Source organism: Alosa alosa, chromosome 9 (genome assembly GCF_017589495.1).
Source record: "Alosa alosa isolate M-15738 ecotype Scorff River chromosome 9, AALO_Geno_1.1, whole genome shotgun sequence".
In the NCBI taxonomy this organism is placed as follows: domain Eukaryota; kingdom Metazoa; phylum Chordata; class Actinopteri; order Clupeiformes; family Clupeidae; genus Alosa; species Alosa alosa.
In genome coordinates, this window is record NC_063197.1 from 12,496,401 (window position 1) to 12,522,913 (window position 26,513).

The 26,513-nt window shown below is 40.9% G+C and overlaps 2 protein-coding genes across 4 annotated transcripts; both read right to left on the bottom strand.

The window, feature by feature from the left end:
* Nucleotides 1-532: 532 nt before the first annotated feature.
* On the bottom strand, nucleotides 533-14,823 carry LOC125300236 (4-trimethylaminobutyraldehyde dehydrogenase A). The gene is made up of 12 exons (XM_048251970.1): nucleotides 14,666-14,823; nucleotides 14,139-14,308; nucleotides 8,668-8,813; nucleotides 8,372-8,501; nucleotides 7,360-7,494; nucleotides 6,269-6,465; nucleotides 4,809-4,949; nucleotides 4,351-4,539; nucleotides 3,668-3,755; nucleotides 3,135-3,276; nucleotides 1,208-1,320; nucleotides 533-1,105 (listed from the first exon to the last, which is right to left on the bottom strand). The coding sequence occupies exons 2-12, from the start codon at nucleotides 14,287-14,289 to the stop codon at nucleotides 1,011-1,013; spliced, it is 1,527 nt and encodes a 508-aa protein (XP_048107927.1). The 5' UTR covers nucleotides 14,290-14,308; nucleotides 14,666-14,823; the 3' UTR covers nucleotides 533-1,010.
* Nucleotides 14,824-17,764: 2,941 nt separating this feature from the next.
* Nucleotides 17,765-25,904, bottom strand: LOC125300237 (4-trimethylaminobutyraldehyde dehydrogenase A-like). 3 transcript variants are annotated; one of them, XM_048251972.1, is made up of 12 exons: nucleotides 25,799-25,904; nucleotides 25,401-25,556; nucleotides 24,378-24,523; nucleotides 24,007-24,136; nucleotides 23,366-23,500; nucleotides 22,688-22,884; nucleotides 22,129-22,269; nucleotides 21,527-21,715; nucleotides 21,061-21,148; nucleotides 18,898-19,039; nucleotides 18,362-18,474; nucleotides 17,765-18,236 (listed from the first exon to the last, which is right to left on the bottom strand). In XM_048251972.1, the coding sequence occupies exons 2-12, from the start codon at nucleotides 25,549-25,551 to the stop codon at nucleotides 18,142-18,144; spliced, it is 1,527 nt and encodes a 508-aa protein (XP_048107929.1). In that variant the 5' UTR covers nucleotides 25,552-25,556; nucleotides 25,799-25,904; the 3' UTR covers nucleotides 17,765-18,141. The 3 variants fall into 3 exon arrangements, with proteins under 3 accessions (XP_048107929.1, XP_048107930.1, XP_048107928.1); XM_048251973.1 differs by having other exon boundaries at nucleotides 18,922-19,039; nucleotides 25,795-25,892; XM_048251971.1 differs by having other exon boundaries at nucleotides 25,795-25,892.
* Between the last annotated feature and the right edge of the window lie 609 nt (nucleotides 25,905-26,513).

A 26,513-nucleotide genomic window follows, 5' to 3' on the forward strand; every position in this document is an offset into this window, starting at 1 on the left:
TCAAATCATTCCATCCTTAATGGTCCATTCCATTGAATCAAAATGAACATTAATTAAAGGTGCAATCAGCAATTTTGCAGGAAGTCGTGTTTGTTTATTTAAATGTATGAGCAGACACTTTTGTCCAAAATAACATACATTATATTTTAACCAAGGACCAAACCAAACACGCCAGAGAGGTACAGTAGCTCACCCATACCTTCAGTATTCCCAGAGAAATGCCATGCAACGTTTCGTTTTGGTTAGGGGCACACTGCACAGGCTGCCCCCTTTGTTTGTTTCCAGTTTTCTGAGCTTGATACAAGAGACAGAGACAAGGTTTTTTTACAGTATACTCAAGGAATGGGCTGTAGTGAGGAGATGATTGCTGAATGTGACAAAACATTTTATGTGCTTGAAATCGTGTAAAATTGCTGACTGCACCTTTAGCGTGATCTCATGACTTTACTTCTCCTGTTATAAATAGTTTTACCATGTTTTTTCTATATAAAAAAAAAAAAGTGTGGATTCAAAAAATAAACAGGTCAAATAATTTGTGAAACAAATTGTTTTTAATTCAGTTGTGGCAAAACATTTCGCATTTCGAAGTGCAAAGTGTCACATCCTACCAGTAGATAAGAAATGGGATCACAAAGAATCTGTGCCCCGCTGCTTACAGAGATGACATACTAAAGTGGCTTTCTTTACAAAATATAAAGAATGTAAACAATTTGCTTTACTGATTTATTGAACAATTGGTGTACATAAACAAATGTTTTTTTTTTTTTTTTTTTTTAGATTTCAATTCCCAATTGTAGTCATTATGAGGCACTTAATTCAACCAGACCCCTAAAACATTCTGAATGCATCAAGGCCATGGGAAAACTGAACTGGGCATAACATTAAAACATCAGGGGGGCAGCTGTACAAATGGACTAAAACAGGAAATGGAGGGACTTTCTCTATTGCATTAAGGTAGTCGCAGTGTCAATGGAAGGGCAGGAGACTTGAGTCACAGTCGGTGCAGATGGTTAGAAAAGGCTATCAACATCTCCCATCTCAACAACCACAGTCTTCAGCTGAGTGTAATACTCAATGGTAACTTGGCCGTTCTCCCGGCCAAAGCCTGTTAAAACAAAAATAAACATAGTAAAAGAAAGTCCACTCCATCTTTAATTATGTTCAGACAGCCAATTGCCATTTTAGATCCACAGCTTTTGTTTTGTACCTGACATCTTGTAGCCACCAAAGGGGACCTCCACTGGGCTGACGTTGTAGTTGTTGATAAAGCAGGTTCCCGCCTGCAGGTTTTCGGCCACGCGATGAGCACGGGCCACATCCCTACAGGTAAGAGGTGATGGAGCTGAGATTAATAGTCCACTTTAAAACAATGACTTGGGGGTACTCTAATAGTTATCAATGAGAAGAGAAGATGAGAAGAATGTATGTGTCAATTGGCTTTGAATAAATATGGAGGAACAAGTACATGGTCTATCCCAGTTTTTCTTTTACTGGACACTGTTACGAACCCCAGGCAAACATGAACCGGAGACGAACACCAATTTAATATATTAATATCAGAAAAAGAAACATCTAGGGCAGTGGTTCTCAACCTTTTTTCAGTGATGATGAAATATGTGAAATATTTTTTCAGCCAAGTACCCCCCTAACCAGCGCACAAGAATTACCGCTACGCTTCATCGTTAAAACTCCATTGTTTGAGTTTTGACAGGTGATGGTGGGTGGCATGTGACAGGTTGGGTCGAACCATCCTGGTATGGGGGGGGACTTTGGGTTTTTAGGATAATGAAATTGAATAGCCTACTGAAAAAAAAAATTCATTTTATAAACTTATATTTTCCTGAAATATTCATTAAATAATTGTTTTTTAAGTATTTTTGCATGGATTTTACTTTTTAAATATATGTATATTTTAAAATCTCACGTACCCCCATTTGAGAATCACTGATCTAGGGTATGTGGGCTTCTGGTGGTGAATGGAATGAAAAAGAATGGCCTGTACTGTGTGTGCGGCCATTTCATTTCCATTTTGAAATGGGAAAACAACTCGTTTCCCGTTTTGAAATTGGACTGCCGAAATGCCGGCAGGAATTGGAGTATGGAGAATGATTGTTATTTAGTAAAGGGAGTGTAGAAGGGAAACGATGTGTGCGTTTGTTGTAGAGGAGAGAGCATGTGAGAGTTGGGATCTCAGTGTAGGGGGGGGCGTTGTTCTGGCTTTTGACGGCTGATTTCAATCAACCACTCTGACGTCTCACACAAGCCAAGGCCTCTCTTCTGTTAGTGGTCATGGCGTCCTGGCTCTGCAGTATTCCCCAGGCCATTGTTTTGTTGTTGATGTGTTCTTCATACAGGTGAGCTGTAAGGTGGTTGGAGGCAATCAGCCCAATAGGTGCACAGGTCACCTGTTAGAGGTAAAATCATTGCCGCTCCCCCCCTCTACAGAGCAGCAGACGCTTGTCGGTCATGTTATGTGCCTATGTTGGAAGGCCCGTACACCCGACGCTTTTTGTTGTGGAACTGATTTGGACAATATTTGATTTAATAAACTGTAAACCTTTTGAACGTACTCCGTGTTTTCCCTGTCATTGTGTTGTGCTCACAATGTGTGCATAACAGTAGCACAGACTGCCAGAGATGCAGAGGGTTGTCACGGTCATGAACAAGATTCAAGTGCAGTACAAAAGGCCCTTCATTAGTGATACACTGATCTGTGGTCTGTTTATTGATTTTTTTTTTTATTCATTATTTAAGCATATACTATTGACATTAACTCATGTGTAACCCATGCCCAAAATATTTCCCAAAATGTGTAGTATATTGTTGCAGTTTATATTGTAGTAGTGTGAATAGATTGTGGGTAATTTTTATCACTCTCAGGATTTCTGTTACTGACACAAAAGATATTTGATGATGAATCATCTACAAACTGAATCATCTTACTCCACTCCACTCATTACACTAACTAATCAATGGCTTCAGACGGTTATGTGGGCATTGAGTGTTTATGTGGTTTTGACATTTGGTATTATGAAACCCAGATATACAACACTTACTCAGACACACAGCTCAGAGGAAAACCGTGCGACAAGGCCTGTAGATGCAGTTGCAGGAGCAATTTTATGGGAACCTACCTAGTGAAGACGCCGGAGGCCAACCCATAGGTGGAGTTGTTGGCTCTCTGCAGGACCTCTTCCTCCGTGTCAAAGGGCAAGACGGACATGACGGGCCCAAAGATCTCCTCCTTCACACAGGTCATGTCGTCCCTGCAGTTGTCTATAAGCACAGGATTCATTAAACCCATCGTTGCAACAGACACATTTAGACAACACTGGAGAACAACATGTTTTCTTCTCTGAAAACATTTACCACCAACTGTGTTGGCAGTTGATGACAAAGCTGTGTGTGACAAAGTTGACTAAAAATATGGCATGTCTGTCTTGTGTCTGTTTTGTCACCCTCCTCACCATCCTTAATTTCATATACAATCCATCAGTCATTTATTATAAAATAAAGGACGAACAGGACCCATACATAATGCAACGGATTCAATTCAATGGAACTTTCTGCCGCATTCTAAGGAGTAATATTCTCAAAGCATATCTTGTTGACTACTATTGTTGACTGAATACAGCCAACAAGACGACACAGTGAAAATGTTACTCACCCAGCACACATGGAGACATGAAGTAGCCCCCCTTCAGTTTTGGATCACCTGGCATAAACGGCTCTCCTCCACAAAGCACATTGGCACCCTAATATCCAATAAATATTAATGATATGCAGAATTGAAGTGACCAAACATAATTTCAGTTTCCAATAAAACATTGTTTTACACCCCCACTTCATCAATTAAAGACCACAAACATATTTTAGCCAACATCACAGCATTTGATTACCAAAATCACAACTCTTTGCCAAAATCTGCAGTGGCTTGAGTAGTGTTTTCCCAAGATAGCAATGGATTTAAAAAACAAATAAATAAAATAATTTTTAAAAAAATCACCCCAAAAACTAGGCATTGTTAGCCTGGGTTTTCCCATGCTGCCTTACGCTGCTGGGCAGCCTGGATTCTATGGACTTCGTTTTCACCTCAACGAATGACCCAATAACAGAACGGAGGGAGGGCAGCAAGACGATGACGACACACCGAAGCCGTACAGACGCATTTGATAGACATGCGTAGCGCCCAATAAACGGCTCTGGGAATTCGTAAACCACGTTTCAAATACGAGAAAATGAATGTCTAGCTCCCAGACCCCTTGATGCCTTGCTGCCACCGAATGCCATCTCAGAAGGCAGGATTTTTTTTCCGCTTTGGAGAGAGTGATTATCTGTGTGGAACTGTACCTGTTTCTTAGCCCCGTCGACGTAGGCCAGCACCTTGTCCAGCTGTGGCCTGCTGATCAGGGCCCCCATGCGGGTGCCCTCCAGTTGGGGGTCTCCCAGAGGGATGGCCTTGGTCCTCTTTACCACCTCCTCCAGGAATTGCGGCATGATGTCTCTCTGGACGTACACTCGGGTACCATTACAGCACACCTGACAGCAGCAGATAATCTCTAGTCAAAATTCCCATGCCTACATTTCTGCATTTTCATTTGTTTGTTTGACTTTCAACTCAATCACCATACTTCAAGTCAACAACAGCATTAAAATCACATGGCATTATTGTCCATTCACGAAATTACATAAAATACTTAAATTGCAATGAATATATAGTCATTCAAAACCTCGTCAATCATGAAAAAGGAAATGTCATTGTTCAGAACTTCTCCAGCATTTCTGTTAACTTGTCTGACTTCACGTACCTGTCCCTGGGTCAGGAAGTTAGCCATCAGTGCACCCTTCACAGCGTTCTCCAGCTCACAGTCCTTAAAAATGATCAGAGGAGACTTCCCTCCCAGTTCCAAGGTCACCTGCTTTACCCCTTTAGAGGACATCTCCATGACCTAAAATAGAATGGAAACACACAGCGAGGAGTTTCTTTTTGGTGCTACCGTTGGTCCTGAGTGATGTACCAAAGACATACTCCAACATTAGGCTCTGTAGTGTTCAGACAGACATGAATACTTATGTATTTCAACCCATTGCAATACAACCCATTCAGTCTTTCCAAAAATCCCAGCAAATTAATATTTATGACTTAACAAATTCAACACTTTTAGGCTTGTAAAAAAGTTTTCGAAATAAATTTGACCAAGATGTCTTTCATATAAGTGGCTGCTTTACCATCTCCATCAGATCTAATAAAAGCTGAACTGACAACATGTCATCACACGGACCTTGAAAACCGGTCCTACTGAACTCTGCGGTTTCTAAAAGAGATGATAGTCAATAGCATAAGGACCCGTCACGGCTAGCCTACAGTACTCATGCCAGAGGAGGTACAACAGGATCAGAGTGGATCTACATTAGGGCAGACACACCTCTGACTTTCTCCTGCCACTGAATCATGAACAATTGTACATAGATACAGATAAATTTATTGATCCTTTCAGAAATTCATCTTGCACCATCCAGCTCATCAGATAGACAGACAACATAGACAGACAACATACCACAGAACCACTAAACACTTCCACAACCCCACACAACAACAATACACATCACCAAGTATCTCTACATTACAAAATAGTAAAGTGCAGTATCATTAGTACCAGTAGGCTATCAATAGTAAGGTGCAATATCATCAGTGACATTTTAATATTATACCAAAGTGCAGTATTATCATACAGAAAGGATCAAGTTATTTCCCCTAACTTATTCAGCAGTGTAATGCTGGTAGGAATACATGATTTGTAAGCCATTGGCAGCTCTTCTCACAGAGTAGAAGAAACATGTTTGATTATTTGCTGTGAAATGTATCACTATAACTTAACCTCCATGTTCTTCCACCAGAGACCACATCCCAAACATTTTGATAGGGTGTCTTGGTGTTTATCTCAAAGTTGCACAAAGCAGAAAACACAAATCTACTGTCTTTAATATAAAAACTCTACTGTAGTCGTGATGCCACTCTGTAAATTATATAAAAATACTCACAATTTAAATAAAAATTTAGAAATCTATATACAATTCCCAGCTTAACTTAAGTAAACTAACACCACCACTTCATGTATACCACCACAGCCCAATGAACTTGGAAAACCCCTTTCTGTCCAAAGTAGATCATTAAAAAAGCTTCTAGCTCCCTCTTGTGTGTGGGAGTGGTGGTGAACTACTGGTCTGGATAACACATGCAAAATTCCTCTCATGAAAAGTACTTTACCTTTTTTCCAGTTGCGACGCTGCCTGTAAAAGACACCTTAGCCACTGTTGGATGGTGGCACAACAGGGTCCCTGTCTCTGCCCCACCCTGGACCACGTTAAAGAGCCCCTCTGGTGCACCAGCTTCCTTATAGATCTCTGCCAGTATGACTGCTGTGACTGGTGTCATTGGGGAGGGTTTGAACACCATGGCATTACCTGAAAGCCAGATACAGAGACATACAACAACAAATAAAATTAAGCTTGTGGTACTTGCAGGCTAACTGTACCTAAAATAAATCAAACCGTGCCTTTAAAACCGAGGTACATACCGAACAGTTACAGTACACCCCTATTATTTAATAGAACATGCAACATGAATCCCAATAATCACAGACAGATGGGCACTTGAGATGAAGTGCAGTGCCTCATACATTTCTTAGAGGAGTTCAGAAATATTATACGAAACCAAACCAAACCAATTATTTTGCAACATTGTAACAAGCAGATCGAACTATAGGTTTGAAAATGCAGTTAATTTCTATCCCTTTAACTCATTGAGTGCCTTTTCCTTCCCATGCGTTGACTGCCAAAAACGTAATATTACGTTTTTTGCTTTTTTTTCAGCTCAAAACCAGGCCATTTTTGTGGGTCTATCACTAGGTGGCAGACTTGCCAGGTCACTTCCCGGAAACTTTACAGACAACACTTCATGTTTCATGAAAGACGTTATATCTCCATTTCTAGAAAAAAAAAAAACAGCGATTTTGATGAAAACTTGCCACTGTTTAGCTTGGGATTTCTCAGGAACAGAGGTGTGTAGAAATACACGGTTTGCACCCACTGAGAGCTTAAAGTTTCACCTTTCAAACGAGCCATTGTATGTGTTCATAGCTATAACACAGAATATGCTGTGGCTGTACAAAAATCATCAACAATGGTCTAGATTGCTGGCACTCTAGGACAAAGCTTCCGAAAACAGCTTGGCATTCAATGAGTTAATCTAATACCAGCAGGAGACTATAGTGATCTTGTGTGAAAAAAAAATATTTTAAAAAAAAATAATGTGCCTTAGCATGGTATATCAATCAGACTGAAAGTGACTGAACATACCACAAGCCAATGCAGGAGCAGACTTCCAGGCTGCGATCTGGAAGGGGTAGTTCCAGGCACCAATGCCGGCACACACACCCAGAGGCTCACGGCGGGTATAGGCAAAGGAGCCGCCTGGGAGCTGGATGTGCTGGCCTGGGAAATACAATGAGGACCAATGAGAAATACAGACACACCTTTTAACATATTAAAAAATATTTTAGAATATTTAAAAAAATTACAACATTAAAATAGAAAGAAAAAGGCATCAGTACACTCTAATTTGTGCAAATATCTATTAATGTGTATAGTTTAAAGGTGCTCTAAGTGATGTCATACGTTTTTTAGGCTAAAGCATTTTTTGTTACTTATAGCAAACATCACCTCACCACCTGCTAGTTGCCTGTGTCCTGAATACACTGTAAAAAAACGCGATCTCTGAGGACAACCCAGGCTCCAAAAACGTCAATTAAACGACTTAGGCAAACCTTGCCCATAAAAACATAACAAACTGTTCAAATCACTGACAAAATGCACGTATAGGAGAGTTTCAATTGCATGGGAGGGAGGGGGAAGAAGTAGCGCGCTTGCTTTCTGTTTTGTTTGAACGTCAACAGAAGTGACGTTACCCAGCATCGCTTAGAACACCTTTAAATAGAAATGCATATTGTCGAGAACCAGGCTACAGAGGCCCGTGAGTTAAAGACAGACTCCATACAAGATAAAGGTGTACTCAAACTGGGCACAGTTCACTTGTACCATGCCCGAGTACGGTTCTCTCCCATTCTTGGTCCGCACTCTCTACACATAATCAAACCGTACTCAGGCATGGTTGAGCTGCTGTGCTCTAGAATTTTAGCATAGACACGATCCATGCCTGGGTACGGTACGGAGCGATCACACTGGCCAAATGAACCAGATTTTGGGGTTCAAATGTACTCGGGTATGGTACGGATGGCATAGTGTGAGGACGCCCTGACACAGAGATATACAGGTCCATGAGCTAGAGAAGATTGGCTCTTTGAAAACCTACCTGCCAAAGTTGGGGCAATGCCAGCATAGTATTCTATGGTCTGCCATGATATGTCTATATCCACCTGGGCTTCAGTGATGGATTTTCCATTGTTGACCACTTCCACTCTGGCTATTTCATCTCTGCGCTCCTGTTGAGAGCAGTGGACAATCAAAAAAACGTTAAATTACACATAACAGATTGTGACCCCCCCCACACACACACACACAATATTGCACACATCCCATAAACATAAACACCATGGAGCCATTGCACAATGACTACAACCTCAGGCAGCCTCATTTAAAAACATTTACCCTAATGATGCGAGCTGCTTCCAGCATAATGCGGGCTCTCTCCATTCCAGCCAGCTTGCTCCATTTTAGAAAGGCAGAGTGGGCGCTCTTGATGGCCTGGTCGACCTCCTCCTCTCCACAAGGCACCAGGTCACAGAGCACACGGCCTATAACAGAGAGTGACCAGCAGAATCAATAGGCCAGTCAAGATTGTCCACTCTTGAAATCTCATGATCTGAAAGCTAAGCCTTACAAAAGACAACAAACATGCACATGGCCTGGATTCGCAGCGCAGTGAGAAACACGAGGCATTAGCACTTTCAATGCAAAGCTTTCATGTGCCTTGGAATGATCTCATGAATCAAGCTTCTGTGATTCTTTCCATGGCCCTCAAAAGCAATCATAGCTGTCAACATTGAGCTTTGAAAATAAGAGAGATTTCCCAGGTTTCTCACGCAGAATACGGGAAAATGTCAACATTCGTCCCCCAAAGTTGGAAGGGTTGCAGTATTAGTCCGTTTCGCAATTGCAAGGTCGTGCATTGGTCAGCTAAACAATACCACAAAGTAACCTACTTTATTTACGCCTAACAACAGCCTATATTAATTTGGTCAACTTTATACAGCCCTAACAAGGCTAAAGTTCTGTAATCGATGCCCCTCTGCGCTGTCATTCTCTCCCCTGCGCAAACAAAATGTGTGCGTTCCAAGTAGCCTATAGTGCGTAATTCTTCTTCATAAAGTTGAACAAATGCATTTGGTTATTTTAAAGAAAAATATAAATAGCCTGTCATGCAGTTTATGGGCTACAGTGCAGAGTTGGGAAGTTATGGTAGGCCAACTTGGAGTTAATATACAAACAGGGGGAATTCTTTCTCTAGCCTACTTGTAGCTGAGTAGCCTGGTAGGCCGACACAGTGCGTGCGGCCGTACACTCAGGCCCATCGCTAGAAGGCAAGCAAACCAAGCAATTGCTTGGGGCCCGAGCTGGCTAGGGGCCCCAAGACAACGACTGGTTAAGAATAAAATGTAACGACGAACTGTGAGCGCCCCTGTGATAGTCAATGCAGTAAAGTGCAACGACACTGTTACCGGCAATACCGGGATCCCCCCCAAGGGAGCCCCTCTCAGTAGTCGCTGACGGCAGCCAGCCAGCCAGGTTCGTGATCTCTGCTGCCGCGAAAATATAAAGCCTCGGCAGTCATAACGAAGTGGAGTTATGCGTCCGGAAGCCAGAAAAGAAAGAAGAGAAAGGAAGAGGATGACAAGAAAAAAAAAGATAGTGGTAAGTGATAAATTACACTGGATAAAATAGCTCTACTTGTCTTGTACAAATGGTGTAATGTTATGTCGCAGCAGGAAGGCTAGCCTAGCAAAAAATGTTTATGTTATGTAACTACCTGCCTGACACCCATGCTGCTTGTAACAAACTAGAACAGTTGGCGCAACTTTTTTTCCCGAACGGACGGAATATGGTTACATACTTTAAAGGGACACCAGGCAAGCCTGATGCTTTTTCTCTACGAAACTCCCCTTGACCTTTTCCAATATGCTAACAGTGAAATGTTCAAACGTACTTCACAGGTAATTTCAGATTTTTTTTTTCAATTATTTTCCCAGGTACAACATCAACTTCATCTTCCATTCATGAGGAAGAAGCTGACATTGGATTTTATGGTACGGTGGTGGTGTTTTTGCAAATGTTCAAAATGTTCAAAACTAATGCACAATATATATATATATATATGCAACAGCAGTATTTGCACTGTCAACATTTTTTATTTATATATAAACTGTATGGCTATGCTGTGGTTCCTGTAGGCTTTGCGTGCGGGGGGCCTCCATGTCCATTTTGCTTGGGGCCCCCAAATTCCTTGAAACGGCCCTGCGTACACTATGCAGGTGCCACTGAATCGTGCCCTCGACAACCATGCCGTCATCTTAAATAGTCTCACTGTCGCCTTCAAGCAAGCAAAACGATGCTTTGAAAAAATCTGTTTCGCCAAAAGGGCAAGGGCAACAGGACAACAGTACAGAAAGTTTACGGGAAAATATTAAAACGGAGACTGCGGGAAAAAAGTTAAAATATGTGAGAAACCCGGAGAAAACGGGAGGGTTGACAGCTATGAAAGCAATTCTGCCCTCAAGTCAAACTGACAGCTCAGCTCACCCAACCACGCCCACTAGTCAAAGTCATTTTAGGCAAGTCCCTCCACTTGGCGGCCATATTGTAAACGCTTTTTGGGCACTCATCGGCAGAAATGCGCGTGCGCAAGGCTTCACGACACCAATCTTGCTCCAGCAGCGAGTTCACAATGATTGGCACGATGTCTTCACAACACACCATATGATTGGCTCAATGTATTCACATCACACCACATGATTGGCTCAATGTATTCAAATGTCGACGTTTTGCCGAGGAAGGGATGGGATATGTGTAGACAACGGCCATATTGGCGTTACAAACTAGCCCCATGCATTTCTATTAGTTCTGTCAAACGATTAAAATTTTTAAATCACGATTAATCGCTGAATTCCTATAGTTAATCACGATTAATTACATATTTTATCATATCATTAAAATTCTATTATTTTGCATTTCTGACCTTTCCAGGAGTCCATATTAACAATAAAGCAATTATTGTTTATCCATTTTGGGATTCAAATCAAAGCAAAGCAAGTTACTTTATTAACTGAACTTTAAGACATAGGTCTATTTGATTATTTCAAATCAAATTTCAAAAGATGTGCAGCAGACCTGAGGCAACACAATATATTCTTCAGAAATATAGCGGATATAAACTGAAATAAATGCTACTGCAGAAGTGCATGCACAAAATGTAGGCCTACACACATTATAAAGGGCATAACAAACAGAAAATATTATATTCATACTATATTCATTATCTTTGAGTTCAGTTGAAAATAAGGAACTTTTCAACATGAGTGCATTGCCATTTTATAGGCCTACAGTCAATGGTGCACTGTCACTGCCACACACATCAACACCGAAGTTTTTAACAGGCAAACACTGGATGAACAATGGATTTTATGGAGCAGCGACCAAATATAACTGAATCGTGATTTACACGGCTGCAAAGTGCGATGCTGGTGTGCGGAGTTGTATTGAAAAGAATGGAATCTAATGTAAATGAATGTCGAAAGCAGAGTGCATCGCAAATAGTAGCAGCCAAAGAGGAATGTTGATAACAGAACAAGTGACGGTGAAAAAATCTTTGGCGGCACACAACTAATGCGTCAGCCTAGGCTACTACTCTTTGGCCGGCTCGTTAGCCCAACCAAGTGTGTGCAGCATGCCTTTACGTAGCCTAATAACGGCGCATCATCATAAAGTTTAAAATTTTATTCATGTTTGTTTCAAGATTTAGTAAGTTTACTATAAGCACGTTTCGCTCTCCACTTTGATGCAGCATAGATTTCCATTATATCAGTCATCTTCCCCCTAAAAGGGGGCGGGTATGCAGCACATACAACGTTCTGTTCCATTCCATTCGTCAGTGCGTATTAGGGGTTTGCACCGACGTCACGTTCTGGCCGGTAACTATGGTAACCCAGCACGCGCGGCCATATTGGCGATACTCAGTGAATGAAGTACAATGGAGTATTATGCACTTTGGATATCTTACGTGATTGTAGCGTGTCTAAACAACAGAAAAGCTCATCAAAATGCGTCTAATATGCAAAGGCATATAGGGCAGGACTTGGACCACAAGAAAAAGCGCAATATTTCGAGAAATTACGGATTATTGGCAGCGCAGATCCATTAGAGTTGGGTGAGGGAGACGAAGTACCAAGTTAAACCACAAGCGCCCCCCTTCCTCTAATAACTTCTGGCATTATTGGCCCTTCTCCCTGGTTTTTTTAATAACTTTTGGAAGTCGATACCTACACCAGATGTTTTTCTCAGTCTGACCTATTGGTACAACCTAAAACACGGCAATAATTAACCATTTTCCTTGACGATGTTAGGGATTTACTTCAGTGCCTAATGCTTTCTAATGAGGCGAGTATTTCCAATATGGCGATGTCCAGATCTGATGGCACACCGTGCAAACCCCTAATTGTTTAGTTTCTGGTCTGGCTAGATCGGTGTGGAGTTGTAGTTGTTCTAACGTTACTAGTTGTTGCAACAGCATGTGAAAAACTACAAAGTTTGTTACACCAAAATGAACGTTAATCTCGCCATAAAAAAATTGACGCCGTTAAAGGAGAATTCCGGTGTGATATTGACCTAAAGTGTATTGAAACATGATACCGAGTGTGAACGTATGTCTCATAGCCCATCTCGGCTTCTCCCCTGCACTCCAAAATCTGGCGCTAGTTAGCCGATGCTACCAACAGCTTTTTGAATAGTGGTGCTTCGGCATCGGGCTAGCCATGCAAATAAATCACTGTTTTACACCCATTTACGAGGCTCAATGTATCTCCACACTTCATTGGTAGACTTCCGAGGGCCCTGACATTTAAAACGAGACATTGAGAACTTTGAAAAAGCACTGGTAGTTTACTTACAAGACGATTTATACAGACAGTATCTTCAATGGTTTAGCGTTTGCAGCCATCTTAAATTTAGTCACGATAAGTCGAGCAAGGAGTAAGAATGAACAGCTATGATAAGGGATCAGATTCAAAAAATAATTCAGTGGAAATGCATGGATTCCAGTTGCTGCTACTGGAAGAAACTGGAATCCATGCATTTCCACTGAATTATTTTTGGAATCTGATCCCTTATCATACCAGTTCATTCTTACTAGTTGCTCAACTTATCGCGACTAAATTCAAGATGGCTGCAAACACTAAACTTCGAAGATACTGTCTGTATAAATCGCCTTGTAAGTAAACCACCAGTGCTTTTTTCAAAGTTCTCAATGTCTCGCTTTAAAATGTCAGGGCCCCTCGAAGTCTACCAATGAAGTGTGGAGATACATTGAGCCCTCGTGAATGGGTGTAAAACAGTGATTTATTTGCATGAGCAGCCCGATGTCAAGCACCACTATTGAAAAAGCTGTTGGTAGCATCGGGCTAACTAGCCAGATTTTGAGTGCAGGGGACAAGCCGAGATGGACTATGAGACATACGTTCACACTCGGTATCATGTTTCAATACACTTTAGGTCAATATCACACCGGAATTCTCCTTTAAAATAGGTTTCCGTTAATAACGCGTTTAACTGACAGCACTAATTTCTATGGAGGATTTTTTGAGTGCTGTGTCTCCTTATTAGAAAGTCTCTGCTCTAGTTCTATGAAACAGAGTTAATCAATAGGCTAAATCATTTCGCAAACTATGGGTTATAAATCCCACATGGTGAAAACTCCATCTCCTAGATCACCATAAATCTAGATATGAAAAGTTAATGAATAACAATAACATACTGTTGTTCTTCAATCTTTTAAAACTCGTTCTGTGTTTCTGTGACTTTTTGAAGGCTATGTGGGTGGTGGTGTAGCCTATATGTTAAGCAGATCTTACCAGTTGCAGGTTCGTACACAGGTTCAGCATTCTTCACGTCCTTTGGTTTTACCCTGCTACCATTCCAATAATTCAGCGGCTCCTTAACCACTAGTGTACCCGTGGAGACGTTGCAGAACTCGGGGAGCTGAAGAAGAGGTTTCTGTGCCATTTTCGGTTAGACTAGATACCTATATCAAAATGTGATTCAACAGGACTTGGGTGTAATCAGTGTCATAATGTCGAAACGCAAGTCCAGTTCACTGTTTCCACAAGATTAGAATCGAGTGAACAATTCGAACACATGAAAGCAAGGCAATAGGCTACTACATTTCACCTTGACAAGTGAGTATTTGTTTTAACTGTTCAGCTGGGTTGGTTGAAAAAGAACTGCATAAAAAGGTAGGCATAGGAGACCATCATTGTTTCAATTCATCGTAGGCTAAGCTGCAACAATGTTAACATGCAGGCTATCTATCGCTAGCCCGAGTTTTTTAGGAAATAACGTGTAGCATACTTTCTGAATTCACAAAATGAATATTTCATACCTTTCCTCGTTCGGCGTGTGGTTGGTAAGACAGTCCCTGCCCAAGAACAAAAGTGCAGGAATGTGTACTCCGTTGCAGTACGCTATGAAACGCTCACTTTAGGGTTCAACGTTTGTTGGGGAGGATCCCAAGTCCCAACATAGGCTACTTGCATAATTCTGGGGCGGGAGTGCGAGGCGAGCGAGAGTTCAAACCAGATGGAAAGCATGTGATGGACAGATGGAGTAACCAGTTGAAAATTAGGTTGCTTGATAATGCCCTATTTCTTAATACTGTCATATTGGTCGGGAATGTAAAGTGCATACCGGTATGTTTGTATCTGGCAAAAATCCAGGTTGAGAGAGACATTTCCCTGACCGCAGTAAAATGTTGCTCAATCCTTGAACTTGGCTTCTTTTCTGCATGGTCAGCACGTGCACCCAATACACGTTGCAAAGTACCAAATAGAAGTAGAATAGGCCTCTACTCTCCACCTTTACTCGAGATAAAACCAAAACTATGCACTCGTCAGAAGTTTCAGGCCGATTTTGCAATGTACGTATTTGAACGTATTGACCTTTTCATCCACTAGCCTTGCATAAATTCAGGAGACTTCTGCCTGCTTGAGAACTTGCCATCCCCTTTCCCTCTTGAAAGATCAGAGAAATTATGTAGCCTACATGATGTAGAATAGAGGAATGAGTGAGTAGAACAATGGGGGCCTGTGGTGCAAAATCCACAAATGTCCAACACTGCACATTGAAACATTGAATGTTGCCAAATTGAATGTTGCCACAACGTTTCCCCATTGTTTCCAATACTTTCTTTTCTGAGAGGAACATGGATCAAACATATATAGGCCTAAATAAAGAAAAATGTATTTGCTTTGTGCACCAAGCAGCTTGTGTCGTTGCATCCATAATAGTTTTTTATTTTTATTTGAAATGTGACAGAACAAATACAAGTGCAAGTTGATGCCATAAAATCTTGTGCAAATCTACACTATTCTCAGCACTTTGCTACATGCATGCACAACATATAATTTCAACACATTTGTTTTAGAATAAAAAGGAAATTCAATGGAATTTGGTCACATTTTTAATATATTTGATTTTACCAGTTCCTTCCCTGCAAATAACCACAAAGATATGCAAAATATGTGTTACTTTTAATTATATATATATATAATTATATATATATAAACTAGGGCTGTCAATAGATTAAAAAAAATAATCTAATTAATTACATACTCTGTGATTAATTAATCTAAATTAATCGCATATATGATTTTTGCTGTGAAAGTATTTTAAATATTTAAATTCAAATGAATCATTGAATAATCAGCATTAGTGACATTAAGGTTCAAAAACTCTTTTATTATTATTTTAATAATGGCCATAATAATCTATGATATGACCTAATATGCTGAGGAAATAAATTCAAAAGTGCTTTGGGAAGAAGTTTTTTTTATCACATACATTGCAGAGGACTTTATTTTAATCAACACTTTATTTTGATCAACACCATCAAGCCATTTTTGAAAAGTAAATGTTCCAATCAATGATGTAGGCAGCACATTTTCTTCTCTCTCCTTCATTTTACAGTCTAATGGTTACTGACTACAACGGCTCAGTCAAAGGTTATATAGAATCGATTAATCTGCGTTCATTTTTTTAATCAGTTATTTTTTCTCAAATTAATTAATCAAAATTAATCAGTTATTTTGACAGCCCTAATAAAAACATAGGTAACAAGGCTGGCAGAGAGTAAAAGGATGAACAGCATGTCAAAGGGTGGTCACTGGTCATCACATGCATTAATGAGTTAAGATGTCCCTCACTGTACCATTCAAATATATTTTAAGAAAGTTAAAAGAAAACACTATAAAAGATATGCTTTTATATATATATATATATATATAAAATATATCTATATCTATATTACATAAGATTAGATGATTAGATGATAAAAAAGGAAAATCTAGTAAACTGGTCATATTGTTTAGATTCATTTTACCAGTCAATTTCCTGCAACCACAAAGATAGCAAAATAGGGGTGGACAGCATGTGACAGAAATGTAAAGACAACAGGCCTACCACCCAGTGTTGACAGTAACAGGGGGTACAGTAACAGGGAGGACAAATTAGGGTAACGTCGGCCATTAGTTATGAACAGGACATCACATGGTGACTACACAAGAAGAGTTTTCACATATGTATTAACCATATAGAACGTACACTTTCTGAATTCATAAAAAGAGTAGCCTATTTCATACCTTTCCTGCTTCAGAATGTGGTTTGCAGTCCCTGCCCTAGAGTGAAAGGGCAGGCCACAAGGGCTTGTCTGATGGAAAGGATCCCACATTGAACTCTTGCATAAATCTGAGGTGGAAGGATGCAAGAGTTCAAAACAGATGAATATGTGATGGAAAGTTAGAGTAACCAGTTGAAAATTAGTTGACTTGATAACGCCCTATTTCTTAATAGCCTACTGTCCGATTGGTCGGGAATATACAGTGCATATCTTTGTGTCCGAGATAAATCCAGGTTGAGAGAGACATTTCCCTGACCGCAGTAAAATGTTGCTCAATCCTTGAACTTGGCTTCTTTTCTGCATTGTCAGCATGACCATGCATGCACCTAATACACGTTGCAAACCACCAAAAAGAAGTAGAATACTCCCCACCTTTCCTAATGAGATAAAACCAAAACTATTATCTATGCACCCATTTCAGAAGTTTCAGGCTGATTGTGCAACGGGCCTACTGGTTTGATTTGCTCGCCTGTCCTGAATTCCTAAACTTATATAGACATGCGATACGGTATGTGGCCTTTTCATCCACAGTAGCCTTAGACAAAGTCAAGAGAACCTTCAATAGTGCAAGTCATCTTATCCCAAGAGACATATTTTCCCTAAAATGAGGTGAACCTGCTTGAAAACTTGCCAACCCCTATCCCTCTTGAAAGATCAGAGAAATTATGTGTCTTCAATGACAATATACTGCACATGTTGTCAAACTGTTTTCCACTGTTTCCAATACTTTCTTTTCTGAGAGGAAGATGGATCAAACATAAATAATAAAAAAAATGTATTGACATATGTTGTGCACCAAACAGCTTGTGACATTGCATTTTTTTTATTATTATTTCAATTGTGACAAAAGAAATACAAGTGCACTTTGAAATATAACCTGGGAAATATTAACATACATTAAAGTGTCTAAATTAGACAAAGCAAATACTTTACACCAAGTGATAACTAAGATTAGAAAGTTATTTTTGGTTAAGGCAGCACAGCAACAATCCAAATAGGGGATCGATACGGTTACAAACCTTTAAAAAAGTGAACAACCTGTCAGTATCATGAGTCATAGTTAATGCTCAAACATTGATGCCATAAAATCTCGTGCAAATCTACACTATTTTCAGCACTTTGCTACATGCATGCACAACATCATGGGATGTTAAGAAGGTACAAGTCATTGTTGACATAGATAGTTAAAAAAGGCTTTCTACATCTCCCATTTCAACCACCACAGTCTTCAGCTGAGTGTAATACTCAACGGTCACCTGGCCAAGCTCCCTACCAAAGCCTGCAGTCAGAGAAAACAAAGGGGGAAAAAAATCAGGAGAGACAAGATGGTCTTTTACAAATTACATGGAATATACTGTAATTGCTGTTCTGAGTTCAGCTTCAGTTGGATAAACGTAGATGTACCTGACATCTTGTAGCCACCGAAGGGCATCTCCAGGGGGTTGGTGTTGTAGTTGTTTATGAAACACGAGCCCGCCTGCATGACCTCAGCCACACGATGAGCACGAGACACATCCCTGCAGTGAAGAAAATAATATCAAACATTCAAGCCTCTCTTTACTCCCGAAATGTTGTGATCACATGATGTGCTCAAAATTAAATAAGAATTAATTAGAACTTGTAACGCAGTTTGTCCTGTTAACTGAGAAATGAGTCGATGTGTGGCATGGGTGTGAGAGAAGTAGTTCTACAAACAAGCTAGTTAAACGATAAGATGGTGGAAATTATAGCAACACAACGCAAGTGTGGCAACAGTGGTATACAGAAAAATAATGCACTTTGAGGTGTAACAGCCACTTTGCTTTGCATCGTGGCCGTATTACCACCTCGAACATGCATTATTTTTCTGATACCCAAACGCTGTGGAGTCCATTATCCCTTACATAAAACACTACTGATGGAGGAGTATCTTAATGTAAACCAGATAACTGAGGTGGTACCTAGTGAAGACGCCGGAGGCTAACCCGTAGGTGGAGTTGTTGGCTCTCTGCAGGACCTCTTCCTCCGTGTCAAAGGGCAAGACAGACATGACGGGCCCAAAGATCTCCTCCTTCACACAGGTCATGTCGTCCCTGCAGTTGTCTATAAGGACACGCAGATATTTCCATTCATATGCAATGAAATGTTATTGGGGGCCAAGCAGCGAAGCTGCGAAGGCACCCATTGTGTTTCTACGTTTTCCTATTATTATTATTCCGTCATGGAAGTCTATGGCAGCCCATAGAACCGTCTGGTAAAAAGTCGTCAAATTTGGCACACAAATTAGGCACAGTCCCATGATTAATTTCACCAAGTTTCAAGTCTGCACCTTGAGCGCTCTAGCGCCACCAACAGGCCAAAGTTGGACGTGTGTTCACGCACTTAACTTTTGACCTGTTGACCCGATTATCAAAAATTATGTATTGTTGGAATCCTTGGCCCATGCCGAGTTCAACGCACTCTATGACGTAATTTTCCGCCATGATGGATTTTCCGCCATTTTGGATTTTATCGAAAGTGAAACTAAAGTTTCACGCCTCACAAAGTTTGTCCGATTTTCACGAAACTTAGTATATATGATCTTCAGACCAAGCCGCACAAAAGTTATTCCTTTTTGTCTTCGGAACTAAAACCGCTCTCCCGTAACAGCCAATCGAAATTTGTGTCGAAGCCGCCAAACAGGAAGTGAGCTCATATCTCCGCAACCATTTCATGTATCATAACCAAACTTAGTGAACAGTATGTAGAATCCATCAGGAGGATGCTCAAATACTTTAGTGACCTTTGACCTCTAGTGGGCGCTGCAATTAAGAACTATGTGTTTTGGCCTGTAGCTGCTGTTGTGTTCGGAATTAAAATGTACTAGTGGGGTCTGTTAATACAGTCGGAGGTCCTTAGGCTGACCCAAGCAAAAATGTGATGTCATCCTATTTGATTCGGCCGCCATATTGGATTTAATAAAAAACACCTAAAAGTTTTCACAGGTCACAAAGTTTGTCCGATTGACACCAAACTTGACACACATAATCTTCAGTCCAAGCCTCAAAAAAGTTATCCCTTTTTGACTTCAAACCTAAAATCGTTCGCACGTAACAGCCAATCAAAATTGGCGGCGAAGCCACCAAACAGGAAGTGAAGAGATATCTCAGTAATGCTTTCACGTATCAAAACCAAACTTGTTACATGGGCCCAGAACCCAATTAGGAGGAGGCTCAAGAAATGTGGTAAATTTTCACAACTGTGTGGCGCTATAATCACAGGTAGGCTCATATCTCAGCAATGCTTACACATATTGAAACCAAACTTGGTACATGGACTTGAGACCCCATTCTGAGGACACACAATACATTTGGTGACCGTCGACCACTAGGGGGGCTATAATTAGGAAGACTTTTATGTATCGACACCAAACTTGATACGTTGATTTGTAAACACATCCTAAGGACCCACAATAAATTTGGTAACATTTGACCACTAGGGGCTCTATAATTAGCAACATTTTCACCTATCGCAACCAAACTTGGTATGTGGACTTTGGACTACATCCTGAGGATGCACAATTAATTTGGTGTGCTTTCACCACTAGGGGTGCTATAATTGTCAACACTTTCACGGATTTAAACCAAACTTGATATGTGGACTTAGGAGTACATCTTGAGGACACACAATAAATTCGGTGACCTTCAAATCCAGTCCAGTCCAATCCAATCAAGTCCAATCCAATCCAATCTAACACAACACAGTCAAGTCCAGTCCAATCCAATCCAATCCAATCTAATCCCAACTCCTGCTTAACTGCTTGGCCCCCTTATTGCTGCTTGCAGCTATATTTTCTATTTAATACCGGTCATACCCTTTTAGGGCCTTAAGATACATGCTCGTATAAGTAGGGCATAGGTTCAAAGTTTACACACAACATCTCCATTCCTAGAAGTCTCTAGGTGGTTATAAGGGGTTGTAAGTTGCTTTGGAAAGAAGCGTCTGCTAAATGAATAAATGGTTAACTATGGGTAAAAGAACATACTAAATGTTTAAACCTCCTTTGACTCAACATTTTAACTTTCATTGTCTAACCACAATATCAGCCACCTTAAGCATGTCAAACATTACAGGCAGTTACCCACCAAGGACACACGGAGACATGAAGAAGCCCCCTTTCAGTTTAGGGTCGCTGGGAGCAAACGGCTCACCCCCACAAAGCACCTTGGCACCCTAAAAATCAGGGTCACACATCACAAAACATAGAGACAAAGAATACAGAGGCCCTGAACAAGTGGTTTAGGCCACATCTTAGTATCTGAACACTAGGGCTACAACTAACGATTCTTTTCATAGTCAATTAATCTGACGATTCTTTTTGACGATTAATCGATTAGTTGTTGATCGATAAAATGCTAGAAAATGGTGAAAAAATCTCAATCATTGTTTTCTAAAGCCCAAGATTAAGTCTTCAAATGTCTTGTTTTGTCCACACACCAAAGATATTTAGTTCACCGTCATAGAGGAGTACTGTAAGTAAAGCTGAAAAGCTCTTCATACTACAGACAAACCTTTATGCCATATAATTCCATTGCCTGTGTGGAACTGTACCTGTTTCTTAGCCACGTCGACGTAGGCCAGCACCTTGTCCAGCTGTGGCCTGCTGATCAGGGCCCCCATGCGGGTGCCCTCCAGTTGGGGGTCTCCTAGAGGGATGGCCTTGGTCCTCTTTACCACCTCCTCCAGGAATTGCGGCATGATGTCTCTCTGGACGTACACTCGGGTACCGTTACAGCACACCTGACAGCAGCAGCACACAAGTCAAGCATTCAATATTATTCATTCTGCTTATTTACCATGTGTACATCTCAGATATTGGTTTAAAAAATAAATAAAATAAAAACATAAAAAAAAGAAATCAGACACTCAACAGCGGTGTACAGTAGCAAAGAATAAGGTAGTCTACTGGAACCTTTAAGGGGGAATTCTGGAAATTTTTCTCTAGATCTCCGTTTCTCGAGGTCACCGAGTACTGTCAGTACGAGAAAAAAACCCTGAAAACAATCGGTTTTACCTAGCTCGAGTTGCTGCAGCCAACAGCTAAAGTAGCAGCCGGAGTTCCCCTTTAACTATAACCTAACAATGAGAGACTTCAGACCTCTGTTGTTGTACTGATTCAAATATGCATAAATCAGATTATCAAATTTATCTACCTGGCCCTGGGTCAGGAAGTTAGCCATCAGTGCACCCTTCACAGCGTTCTCCAGCTCACAGTCCTTAAAGATGATCAGAGGAGACTTCCCTCCCAGTTCCATGGTCACCTGCTTTACCCCTTTAGAAGACATCTCCATGACCTTGAAGAAAATATTACTCAACTTACACAGCACATTGTCACATAACAGCACACAACATCCTGAAGCAGGTTATGGTTAAAAATTCAAACTATACTGAAAAGCTGTCAGGTTCTGAGGACTAGATGTGGCTGAGTGTTATTATCTCCATGACGTTCAACTAGCAACATTTTGTATCTAGCTGAAGTCAGACTTTCTATTACTGAATGAGTTAGGTTAGCACACCATTTTATATGACCATTATCTTATCTAGAGCTGGGCAGTATCTAAGATTTCTACAGTAAGTGCATGTGATTTACTGTATGACCCAAGCTGTGTTATTGTGTTATCAAATAGTATCACCCTCTTGGTAAGATGCACAGAAATGCTATACATGCAAAAAGTTGTCATACAGTACAGCTGAAAACCCACTGTATTTTACCTTCTTTCCAGTCGGGACGCTGCCTGTAAAAGACACCTTAGCCACCATTGGATGGTAGCACAATAGGGTCCCTGTCTCTGCCCCACCCTGGACCACGTTAAAGAGCCCCTCTGGTGCCCCAGCTTCCTTAAAGACCTCTGCCAGTATGACTGCTGTGACTGGAGTCATTGGGGAGGGTTTGAACACCATGGCATTACCTGAAAAGGGAAACAATGCAGGGTGATGAGAAATTAGAAAAACATACTGAATGTCTTAACAGGGGCAGTTTAGCGGGTTCAAATACTTTCAAACAATCAGGAAAAATAATTTGTTGAAGGGGTGGGGAGGAGTTGAACTCCAAGCCTAAAATCTTCTGGAGTTGGATCAACTACATAACATGACAAGATGGTGTCCGGTACATGAACTAAGCATAGTCCTGGACTTTAAATAGAAATCTCCAAGTTCTCTTTTAAGTCTAGGACTAGGCTTACTCCATGTATGTGAAATGTGAACTATTGTACATGAAATTATGCATCAATGTCAGAATAATGTTAATGCCATTGCCGTCTGAATGTATCATTCTAGGTCAGTGTGAAAGTTAACCTCTGAAAATGAATTGAACTGAAGAGAAAGTTGACACCAACTGCATGAATGGTAAAAGTACAAACAGAACAGTGGGGACAGACATAACAGTCATACCACACGCTAGCGCTGGAGCTGCCTTCATCACAGCGATTTGGAAGGGGAAGTTCCAGGCTCCGATGCCCACGCAGACACCCAAGGGTTCCCGACGAGTGTAGGCAAAGGAACCACCTGGGAGCTGGATGTGTTGGCCTAGGGAGCAGAAACACAGTTTGTTTGCTTAATGAGACAGACAGAGAAATACAACAAACCCGAAACAGCATGTATACAAATCTAAAAAAACAAAAACAGTTGAAGATCATTGAATCAGAAAAGTCTTTACTTCTATACTGTATGTATATCATCAACATATTAAAATCTTAACGAGAGTGCCCATCAACCATATACATATATACATATATATATACACATATATTTATTAAAGAAATGTACTGAAAGCAGGAAATGCAGCCAGGAAAGTGTGATGGTAAGAAGTGGTAAAAGTGTAATGTAAATGTTAGTTATATATTGTAAAGGAAAGAAAGCCAGAAGTGACATGTTGGGAATGAGAGAGACCGCTGAACCCTAACCAGGTAGCCTGTTTTATAACACCAGCTACAGCAATCAGGTGACAAGCAGTATCTGTGCCTTAGCTCCGCCCAGCAAGACAGAGAGACAGACAGGCAGGCAGAAACTGGCAGGGCCATAACATCACCAACCTGCCAGAGTCGGGGCAATCCCAGCATAGTATTCTATGCACCTTGCAGCTGTGTCAATGTTCACCTTAGCCTCTGTGATGGTCTTCCCATTGTTGGCCACTTCTACTCGGGCTATTTCATCTCTACGCTCCTGTTAAGATTAAGTAAATGGGGTGATTTTAACAACATGGAGACCGTCATCACCGAGGAAGTGAGAAAGAGAGAAACAATAGAGAAAACCACATCAGAATCCTAGCCTGATCAAAACTGCAATGCTTCTCAAGTATGCAAACTAAAATCTAAAACACTATGGTCTTAATGTCTGTGACCATTTATATACATGTTTTGTGTAAAAAAAAAACAAAAAAAAAAAACAGATATTCATGTCTTACCCTGATGATGCGAGCTGCTTCCAACATAATGCGGGCTCTCTCCATGCCAGCCAGCTTGCTCCATTTTAGAAAGGCAGAGTGGGCGCTCTTGATGGCCTGGTCGACCTCCTCCTCTCCACAAGGCACCAGGTCACAGAGCACACGGCCTATGGCCAGCAGGAAGATGAATTTGCCAGACATCAAATAACACCTCTTACTAAATGAATTGTGCCAAGTCATTTTATGAAAGAAAATGTAATAGAAGACTTCTAGGCTACCTCTAACCATGGCATCTACAACATGATAGGTTGCATGCATTCACAGAAAATCAATGGTAGGCCCAAAATAACAAGAGACTGTGGAATTGATGAGGTACTCAAATGAAGCTGACGTTTATCATAGACAATGTTGATAAGTAAGCCCATGTCCAGTGACGCAGATCAGCTGAATTGAGAAGACAGGTATTTGGGGAATTCAGGAAAATCTACATATACACACAACTCATGCCTGCATCTCTGTGTTGGTCTTAACTGCAACGTTTTCGTGTTAATCAATCATCTTCGTAAGTCGGTATATGGTTAAATGACTCATTACGGGGCGAATGAAGGCTCTCTCGCCCGCCCCTACTGCCTGTAGGAAGAATATCCCACTTGCAAGTTCGGTGTATCCTACCCGCCGACCGAAGCAGGATCAGTTTACAGCACAGAGGCAGGCTAACGAAACGCTAGAGATTGTTGCAAACGTGTGTATAATGGCAGAGCCAGCGAAGAAGCAGCGAAAACCCTTGACGGAAGACGCAAAGAAAAGGAAAAGAGCTTCAAACCGAGCGAAGGGGAGTTTCGTAGAGAAAAAGCATCAGGCTTGCCTGGTGTCCCTTTATTCCTTGATCTACCAAATTAGTCTTTTGAGACAGGTTACTATTACAGCCACATTACTCTCAAAGGGAAATGACCTGCATCGATTCTGCAATCCAAAACACCCACCTTGGCAAAAGGCTGCAGCGAGCAAATACATCTACCGAACAGGGTGGTAATGTTTACTCACCTGTTGCAGGTTCATACACGGGCTCAGCGCTTTTAGCGTCCTTGGGCCGCACCCTTGCGCCGTTCCAGAAATTCAGCGGCTCCTTCACTACCAGAGTGCCTGTGGAGACGTTGCTGAACTCGGGAAGCTGAATAAGTGGTCGCTGAGCCATTTGGACTGAAGAAATAGAAACGTGTATGCAGGTTAAATATAGTGTGGGTAGATAGTCTACTTTTTTGGCAGCAAACATGTAACGGTAACATTTACCCGTTCAAACAAAACAGTTGTTTAATGAGTCGTAAAAAAGTGACCAGACCGCATCATAGCCTATTATTATTAACCCTATTCTTAATGCAGTCAACTAAAACACTTTTATCTGACGGCAACAGTTTTTGTGATAAATAATAGTTCTCACCTACACTGAACGTATCCTTCTCTTCAATGGATCACAAAGTGTGCATGTAGCGGTCCCGCTCCGTTCTGAGCAATGAAGCACGAAACGCATAATACTGTCTGAAACGAAGTTACGTAATCTGAATGAATATGGGCGGGATCGGTCTATAGTTTACAAGGAGGGCATGTGGGGTTTTGATAGACATTGGCGTAGCCCATTGTGAATCCATCTGGGCCGTTTACCAGTGGTTTATTGGTTCTTGTCACAAACAATAAACTTCACATATCTAAATCCTGACACAGCACTTCAATTAAAGGATTCTGTGGCAAAGTTTTGTGCATAGTCATTAAGAGCTGCTCTTACACTTTGAACAGAATGCCTTTTATGTTTTTCAGTGAATGGCCATACACATAGAAGAAAAAAAACAAGACTCCCAGACAGTTGCCCAGGGCCTAGATGTGCAGACAGAGAAAACAAGGTCTGGCAGCAATTAAATCTGTGGGGCCAGTCCTAATGGGTTGATGATACCCAAAATAGCATGCTGCACTGGCCCAGGTAAGGGTGGTATTTCAAGTTGACCTACATTAGTGATAAACCTAGGTAAGTTAACTAAAATTAAGAGGTAAATCTCCTTAATAAGAATAAACTTTTGGCATTTTTTGCTAAATGAATACAATAGAAGTTCAATTGTATAGAGCAATATAGTAAAGTGTACCTCTTTCTCTGGGTTACCCTATCCA